A 9,782-nucleotide genomic window follows, 5' to 3' on the forward strand; every position below is an offset into this window, starting at 1 on the left:
AGGGTGCAGGCCAGCTCCCTCGGTCGGGAGTTCTCTCACTAAGAGGCCACCCCGTCTAACTGGGGGAGGGAGAAAAGTTGTTTTTTCCCATGTAGCACCAGCCAACAGCTTTCAGGGCAGGAGCAGGAGGGAGAGAAGTTGGGAGACAGGAAAGTTCTGGGCTGTATCCAAAGGAGGCCTGTGATTGTGGTAGGTCAGGAGCGGGGCTGGGACACACACTGGCAAGGGGGGAGCGGGAGAATTTGGCAGAGATGTTAAACCTTGTCCTTTAGGGTTCAAACCAGTGATACCCAGGCCTCAGGGGTTCAGGAGCCAAACTATCCATCAATATTACCCAAAGAGTCACAGTAGTGTGAATGACAGGGAAAATATTTAGTGTATATGTATACATATAGACACACTCTCTATATATATTTAGTATATAAGTATTTATATATAATATATTATTTTGATGTCTATCTGTATATCTATATCTATAAAATTCCCACAGTAAGTTAATAACTTAGTGCAAGTCGATAACTCAATTGGTTAATAACATAATAAAAACATCCTGATTGGTTAATAACTTGGATGGGTTCATAATTAAACCATACCACGTGCTGCAAAGGCCGGCGGGAAACACATTAAAAAGCCCCCTGCGGCTGGAGAGCCACAGTGTGAGTGTCTCTGGTTTAACCAAAAAGAAAAGAAAAGGAGTACTTGTGGCACCTTAGAGACTAACCAATTTATTTGAGCATGAGCTTTCGTGAGCTACATCTCACTTCATCTTCTGATGAAGTGAGCTGTAGCTCACGAAAGCTCATGCTCAAATAAATTGGTTAGTCTCTAAGGTGCCACAAGTACTCCTTTTCTTTTCTTTTTGCAAATACAGACTAACACGGCTGTTCCTCTGAAATCTGGTTTAACCCAATCTCTGTTAGAGGCCAGAGTGAGACGTGTTCTGGAGGGTGGGTATTCTCATATCCTTAGATGCGGGGTCCTTATGTGAAGCAGTCCCTGCTAGTCATGCTCAGAGACAGGTTATTGGGCTACGCGAACTTGACTTGAACCCCGCTGGGAATTCCTGGGCTCCTGAGGGAGAAAGGCAGCGCTGTCTTCTGTAGCTGGTGCCAGAAGGGTTATGGGATTGCTGCTGGGAATGAGACCTGATTGCTTGTCTGATTGATTCTCCCTGGGGAAGCCATGAGATATGAGCTCTGTGTCTCTCTTTTACAAGGAGCTGAGTGAGGAGACGAGGAATTTTCCCTCTCCCCTTTCCACCTCCTAAACCTCCTTGTGACCAGTGTCTCATCCCGCTTCTAATGGAGACGTGAGTGTGAAAGGGCCCCGAGTGAGTCTAGACAATCCGCTTCCCCTTTTTGTACCAGCCCCGCTTTGCTCTGTGTCACTGTGTGTCTCTGGCACAGTAATACATGGTGGTGTCTGCAGCCGCGAGGGAGGCCAGCTGCAGGGAGAACTAGTTCTTGGAGGTATCCGACGAGATGGTGGTCCGGCTTTGGAGCGACGCGGCAAACGACTTGTTCCCGTTGTACGGATATATACGTACTACCCACTCCAGCCCTTTCCTGGGAGACTGCCGGACCCAGCTCCACGCGTAGCTGCTGTCAGTGATGGAGACACCCGAGACAGCGCAGGTCAGTGTGAGGGTCTGTCCAGGCTTCACCACGCCCGGGCTGGACTCGACCAGCTGCACCTGAGAGAGGACACCTGAAACAGAGGGAAACAAGTTATGGAAGTGATTAGGCAGCCAATTAATCTGTGGAACTGTCCTCAATTTCCCCGCTCTCTAATACACACTCACAGGTAGGGGCCGATAACAGGGAAAGGAAAAGCCACAGAGATGTCATTCTTGTTTTCATAAAAGAAGGGAAACGCCTCAGCGGGCAGGACCGGGCAGTTCTGTGTCTGGGGAGAAACTGACACTCCCTGTGTCATAAATATAAAGGGAAGGGTAAACATCTTTAAAATCCCTCCTGGCCAGAGGAAAAACCCTTTCACCTGTAAAAGGGTTAAGAAGCTAGGATAACCTCGCTGGCACCTGACCAAAATGACCAATGAGGAGACAAGATACTTTGAAAAGCTGGAGGGGCGGGGGGAGAAACAAAGGTTCTCTCTGTCTGTGTGATGCTTTTGCCAGGGACAGAACAGGAATGGAGTCTTAGAACTTAGTAAGTAATCTAGCTAGATATGTGTTAGATTCTGTTTATTTAAATGGCTGAGAAAATAAGTTATGCTGAATGGAATGGATATTCCTGTTTTTGTGTCTTTTTGTAACTTAAGGTTTTGCCTAGAGGGATTCTCTGTGTTTTGAATCCAATTACCCTGTAAGGTATTTACCATCCTGATTTTACAGAGGTGATTCTTTTACTTTTTCTTCAATTAAAATTCTTCTTTTAAGAACCTAATTGCTTTTTCATTGTTCTTAAGATCCAAGGGTTTGGGGTCTGTGTTCACCTATGCAGATTGGTGAGGATTTTTATCAAGCCTTCCCCAAGAAAGGTGGTGTAGGGTTTGGGGAGGATTTTGGGGGGAAAGATGTTTCCAAGCGGGCTCTTCCCGGTTATATATCTGTTAGACGCTTGGTGGTGGCAGTAATAGAGTCCAAGGGCAAAAGGTAGAATAGTTTGTACCTTGGGGAAGTTTAACCTAAGCTGGTAAAAATAAGCTTAGGGGGTTTTCATGCAGGTCCCCACATCTGTACCCTAGAGTTCAGAGTGGGGAAGGAACCTTGACTCCCCGACTCAGGGGTTTGTATTTAAACAGGAACCTCCAGGGGAAGGGATTTGCATGCGGGTTTCACCCAGCAGGTATAAAGGGAGGGACCCCTCTAGGTAGGGAGCTGTCTGGTGGGCAGCAGAGTCACGCATCCCCTTCGTGTCTTAGCATGTGACCCAAAGTCAATTCACATTCATTGGAGCCCTTCAAAGGGAGGCAAGGGACTGTGGATCGGGTCCCTATACTGGGAGTTTGAATCCAGCCTTCCAGCCGTGCCTGCTGCTGAACACCCTGGGCAGAGCTGGAAAATACAGACAAGAGAGAGGAAATGTCCAGAGACATGAGACTCTCCCGGGAGCATCTGATGGGGAAGGAGCCGCATCTGCGGGGAGCCAAAGGCTGGTTCCAGGCACCAGAGTGTGAGAAAGCGCTTCAGGGAAAGGGGAGAGAGAGCTGGGCAGGGAGGATAGATGCAGGTTATGGGCTCTGTCAGAATAAAGGCCATGACAGCAGTAACCCAGGGACAGTCTAGAGCACACGCTCGGGGGAAACACATCGCCTTAGTGTCCGGTGCTTTTCCTGTAGCTGGGACACGTCTGAGGGGGAGAGACAGTGTGAGAGAGACATTGCCGGGCCCTGCTGTGGGGTGGGGAGTGAAACTTGCTCCGAGTGTAGGGGTATGTCAGTGCTGAAGCCCAGCCAGTCTCTCATGCTGACCTGTAAAGTATCTGGTGACGCCATTCTAAGCTATGCCCGGTTCAATGGGGTTCGGGACATTTCTGAGAAAAGCATGAATGGCTCAGAGACAACCAATATTCTGGGCTCAGACACTCTGCTCTTTCTCTCAAACACCGGGACCTCCAAGGAGAAATCAGACAAAATGCTTGTTCATGATCCAGAGGCGACGGAGAACAAGATAGTCTGGAGTAAGGCAAGTTTACACTGGTATTACCTCATACAAACTAGACATTGCACTGTTATACCCTCATGGGTGAAAACATTACTCTCCTAACTCAAACACATATGGATACAAAAGCTGTGTGTAGACCGGAGCTGAGAGCTCTAGGGACTCATGACTGATTGAGCCCTGGTCTACACTATGAGGGTAGGTTGAATTTAGCCGCCTTAGGTCTATTTTATAAGCAATGAGGCTACACAACCAAACCCATTCCTTTGACCTAAAGGGCTCTTAAAATCGACTGCTGAACTCCTCCCCAATGAGGGGAGTAATGCTAAAATCGACCTTTCTGGGTTGAATCTGGGGTAGTGTAGACACAATTTGATGGTATTAGCCTCTGGGAGTTATCCCAGAGTGCTCCATTGTGACCACTCTGGACAGCGCTCTCAACTCCGATGCACTAGCCAGGTACACAGGAAAAGCCCTGGAAACTTTTGAATTTCATTTCCTGTTTGGTCAGCGTGGCGAGTTCAGCAGCACAGGTGACCATGCAGTCCCAGAATCGCAAACGAGCTCCAGCATGGAGTGAACGGGAGACACTGGATCTGCTCGCTGTGTGGAGAGAAGGATCTGTGCAGGCCGAACTCTGATCAAAAAGAAGAAATGCTCATATATATGCCGAAATTGCACAAGGCATGGTGGAGAGAGGCTACACCAGGGATGCTCCAGTTAAGGAGCTCAGGCAAGCCTACCACAAGACAAAGGAGGCAAACTGATGCTCCAGGTCAGAGCCCCAAACATGCTGCTTCTATGATCAGCTGCATGCCATTCTAGGGTGGGACCCTACCAGTACCCCACCACTGTCCATGGAGACCTGCAAGGGGGGAGTCTCATGCAACATGGAGGAGGATTGTGTGGAGGAGGAGGAGGAGGGGGAGGAGGGGAATGTGTAGCAGGCAAGCAGAGAATCAAGCAGAGGAGGCACCTCTGGTGAGTGCTCATTTGTAACTACAGTACAGGGTTTTAAAGCAATTGTGTTTAATGTTTGATTTTCCCTGCAGACTTGGCATTTGTGGCCAGTACAGCTAATGGAAAAGTCTGTTAACGTGTCTGGGGATGGAGTGAGAATCCTCCAGGGACATCGCCGTGAAGCTCTCCTGGAGGTACTCTGAAAGCTTTTGCAGCAGGTTTCTGGGGAGGGCTGCCTTATTCCGTCCTCCAGGGTAGGACACTTTAGCATGTCAAGCCAGTAGCAAGTAGGCTGGAATCATTGCAGCACAAAGCATGGCAGCGAATGATCGTGGGTTTTGGTCACATTCATGCAACGTTCGGTCTTTATCTTTCTGTCTCAGCCTCAGGAGAGTGATATCATTCATGGTCACCCGGTTGAAACAGGGAAATTTTTGTAAGGAAATAGACAAAGGACCCCGTTCATGCTGGGCTGTTTGCGCTTGGCTAAAAGGGATCATCCTGGAATATAGCCACACGGTGGGGAGAGGGGTGTGCTGCACATCCAACCCAAAACCACAACCTCTCCTTTTAAACGGCAAACCCAACTGGCATTGCTTGTTATGGGAAAGGAGGGCACTGCAGTTTGAGACTATTTCCACATGTTATGAAGGTGGAAGAAGCCAACCCCGCATACCCTTTTTGGCTTACCATGGCTTCTATCTGGAGCACATGTGCTGTCTGCTGTGAATTGCTTGATTCACTGTGAAAGAGTCTTCCTTTTCTTCTTAGAAATGTATCTTCTTAAATTTTACTCTCCCTTTCTATCCCCACTGCAGGTGCAAATGTTTCTATGCTCCCCCTATCATCTCTGTCCCTGAGGTTATCGCAGATTAGAAGGCGAAAAAAACGCACTCATGATGACAAGTTTTCCAAGCTCATGCAGTCCTCCCGCACTGATAGGGCACAGCTGAATGCATGGAGGCATTCAGTGGCAGAGGCCAGGAAAGCATTCAGTGAGCATGATCAGACCCATTCAGGTGGAGATGCTGAGGCTAATAGTGGAGCAAACGGACATGATCAGGCTTCTGGTGGAGCTGCAGGAAAGGCAACAAGAGCTCAGACCACCGCTGCATCCATTGTAAAACTGCCTGCCCTCCTCCCTAAGTTCCATATCCTCCTCACCCAGATGGCCAAGAATGCAGGGAGGGAGGCTCCAGGCACCCAGCCACTCCACTCCAGAGGATGGCCCAAGCAACAGAAGGCTGTCATTCAACAGTTTTGATTTGTAGTCTGGCTACAGTAAGCAATGTGGACCTGTCCTTCCCTCCTCCCGCACCTCACCCAGGCTACCTTGTCAGTGATCTCGCTTTTTAAAAAATAAATAAAGAATGCATGGATTCAAAACAATAGGGACTTTATTTCCTTTGCCAGCTGTGGTTGAAGTCGGGAGGGGGATAAGCTTACAGGGAAGTAAATTCAACAAAGAGGGCAGTTTTGCATCAAGGAGAAACACACACAACGGTGACATCGTAGCCTGGTCAGTCATGAAACTGGTTTTCAAAGCCTCTTTGATGTGCAGCACACCTAGCTGTGTTCTTTAATCGCCCTAGTGTCTGGCTGTTCAAAACTGGCTGCCAGGCGATTTGCCTCAACCTCCCACCCCGCCATAAACGTCTCCCCCTTACTCTCACAGATATTGTGGAACACACAGCAAGCAGCAATAACAATGGGAATATTGGTTTCGCTAAGGTCTAACCTAGTCAGCAAACAGCAGCAGCGAGCTTGTAAATGTCCAAAGGCACATTCTACCACCATTCTGCACTTGATCAGCCTATAGTTGAACTGCTCCTTACTACTGTCCAGGGTGCCTGTGTATGGCTTCATGACCCATGGCATTAAGGGGTAGGCTGGGTCCTCAAGGATAACTCTAGGCATTTCAACATCCCCAACAGTAATTTTCTGGTCTGGAAAGTAAGTGCCTTTTTGCAACTGTTCAAACAGCCCGGAGTTCCTAAAGATAGGAGCATCATGCATCTTTCCTGGCCATCCCACATTGCTGTTGGTGAAACATCCGTTGTGATCCACCAGTGCTTGCAGCACCATTGAGAAGTACCCCTTGTGGTTTGTGTACTGGCTGGCAAGGTGGTCTGGTGCCAAGATAGGGATATGCGTTCTGTCTATCTCTCCCACCACAGTTAGGGAACCCAATTGCAGGAAAGCCATCCACTGTGACCTGCACATTTTCCAGAGTCACTACCCTTGCTAGCAGAAGGTTAGTGATTGCCTTGGCTCCTTGGATCACAGCAGCCCCCACAGTAGATTTGACCACTCTGAACTGATTCCCAGCTGACCAGTAGCAGTCAGGAGTTGAAAGCTTCCACAGGGCTATCGCAACCCACTTCTCAACTGTCAGGACAGATCTCATCTTGGTATTCCTGCACTTCAGGGTGGGGTAAAGCAACTCACACAGTTCCACGAATGTGGCCTTATGCATGAGAAACTGTCACAGCCACTGGGAATCATCCCATTCCTGCAACACTATGCAGTCCCACCAGTCTGTTCTTGTTTGAGGGGCCCAGAATTGGCGTTCCACTGTATCAACCTGCCCCACTGCTGCCATGATGTCCCAATTGCCACATCCCGTGCTTTCAGGAACATCTGTGTCCATGTCCTCCTCACAATAGTCCTCGTGCTGGCGTCTCTTAGCCCTGTTCTGCACATACTGCAGGATAATGTGTGAGGTATTTACAATGCTCACAATAGCAGCGGTGAGCTGAGCAGGCTCCGTGCTTGCCATGCTATGGCATCTGCATGGGTAACCCAGGAGAAAAGGTGTGAAACTATTGTTTGCCATTGCTTTCAAGGAGGGAGGGAGGGACAGAGCAGAGACTGATGACATGTACCCAAAACCACCTGCGACAATGTTTTTGCCCCATCAGGCATTGGGAACTTAACCGAGAATTCCAATGGGCAGTGGGGACTGTGGGACAGCTACCCACAGTGCACCACTCCATGAGCTGATTCTCGCCACGGTATTGAGGACACACTCCACTGACCTAATGCACTTAGTGGGGACATACACGATAGACTGTATAAAATCGCTTTCTAAAGATCGACTTCTATAAATTGACCTAATTTTGTAGTGTAGACATAAACATGCACCAGTTTGATTTAGGCCTTGTCTGCAGGGGAAATTAGTTTTGTTATAAATGAAACAGTGAATTTAAATCCATGTACAGATACTGGTCTAATCCCAAATGTACACTCTTGTTGGGGTAGAAAAGTGCCTTTCAAGGGCTCAGCTTATATCCCCTGGTCTGCACTTAAAGGTTTCTTTCTTTCTTTTCTTTTTCTTTCCCAGTATAATGATTTTTGTTTCTCCACATTTAAGTAAAAGGGTGTCTCTCCTGTACCAGTTGCTATGGGAAAATGTTATGATGGGCATATGAAATAGATATTAACAATGTCCTCGGGGAAATGACTCTCTCATGGGAATGTCTCATGGTGAAGGAGCAGCAGCTGAACGTCAGAGCTGTGCTGGTTTAGGCCACAAAGCCTGAAAAGCAGCTCTGGTGACAGGGCAGGAAAAGGGAATGGAGAGGAGATGCAGCTCCTGGGCGTTGTCAGAACACAGGCTGTGATGGCAGGACACAGGGCAGAATCTGGACTGCAGGATGGGGAGAAACACAGTGCCGTGTTATTAGGTGCATTTCATGTAGAAGAACTGCCTCGGAGTGAGGGTGGGTGTGAGAAAGACTGCTGCCCAGTCCAGCAGGGAATGAGATTTGGTGTGCTGATTGTTGTTTGTGTGAGCCTGCGTCAGTGCTACCTTCCACAGGAAGGAAAGAGACCTTCTTAGATCACATAAATCATACCGATATGCACATGAGGATACATGGAAATAGGCACAGGCTCAGATAAGAACTGCCATGCTGAGTCAGACCCATGGTCCATCTTGGTCAGTGTCCTGTTTGGGGCACCTGGCATTGGCCACTCTCAGAAGAGGGAATAAACAGAACAAGGAATCATCAAGTGATCCAATCCCTGTCACCCATTCCCAGCGTCTGGCAAACAGAAAGTGTCCCTACAGGTACAGGGTGGTAATTAACAATGTCAGAGGGGCAATACCTAAGTTGTTTCTATCAGTGTAGAAAAGAGGGGTCGGAGAGGGGGTGTCTTTGTCTAGGTGAGAGGGGAACAGAAAGTCTCGTGGTTGTCTTGGGTGGTCCATTGTCATGGGCATACATGTGCTAGTGTAACTGTAGACATTGAGCCCGGGAGCTACTCCCCTGCTCTGTCAGCAACACAGCTGGGGAAAGGCAAGAGAGAATCACGTGGTGTTACCAATCCCACGGTACCCAGTATCTCTGCACTGCTGAAAAGCCACTTCCCCTTTTGGTACCGGCCCTGCTGTGCCCTGGTCACTGTGTCCCTGGCGCAGTGACAGGTGGCGGTGTCCGCAGCTGGTTCTTTTTCGTTTGTTTGTTTGTTTGTTATAAAGGAAACAAATAAATATGAATAGTCCTAAGTCAGGGCGAATCTCAGCTCTGCAGCTCCAGCCCCTGAGCAGCGGGCTGTGGGGGAGGGTCCGGTTCACGGGGTCCCATGGGGCTGGGACCCGCTGGCGCTGGGAGAGAGTTGGGACTGCATCCCCTTCCCAGCAGTGACCGGCTCCAGGGAGCTGTGCGGGGACCAGAGGGAAACAGTCCCCGGCAGGTTTAGCCGTATGGAGAAGGGACCAATGGCTCGTTGCTTCGCTCCCCGGAGATCCCCCGTTCACTCGCACGAGAAGAGCCGTTTGCGTGAGGCGAGCAGCGCTCCGCAATGCGCTGGGAGGGGGGACGTAGTCCGGACATGAAAGAGTTAACCCGCGATGTCGGAGGTTTCAGCCCTGACTGCCCTTGCCCCTGCCGCGGCCCCGACAGGAGAGTTTTGCTTGTGTCGTTGCTGCCCCCACGCGGCCGGCGCGGGAAGTCCCGCAGCTCCGGTTTTGGTATTAGCATGGACCGTTTTACTCTCACTGTGTCTCGCACAGTAATAGCGGGCGGAGTCCTCGGGCTTCAGGCCGGTCATCTGCAGATACAGCTCACTCCTGGCGTTATCCCTGGAGATGGTGAATCGCCCTTGAACAGCCGGGGAATACCATTGCTTGGATGCATCGGCTCTAATCTCAGCCACCCACTCCAGCCCCTTCCCCGGAGCCTGGCGGACCCAGTGC

The 9,782-nt window shown here is 49.5% G+C and overlaps 1 gene segment (V, D, J or C); it reads right to left on the minus strand.

Moving 5' to 3' along the window:
- Window positions 1-1,456: 1,456 nt before the first annotated feature.
- LOC140897083 (immunoglobulin heavy variable 4-61-like) lies at window positions 1,457-1,847 on the minus strand. The segment is given in 2 exon segments: window positions 1,457-1,707; window positions 1,802-1,847. Coding segments are annotated over 2 exon segments (297 nt in total).
- Between the last annotated feature and the right edge of the window lie 7,935 nt (window positions 1,848-9,782).

Source organism: Lepidochelys kempii, chromosome 13, assembly GCF_965140265.1.
Source record: "Lepidochelys kempii isolate rLepKem1 chromosome 13, rLepKem1.hap2, whole genome shotgun sequence".
NCBI lineage: Eukaryota > Metazoa > Chordata > Testudines > Cheloniidae > Lepidochelys > Lepidochelys kempii.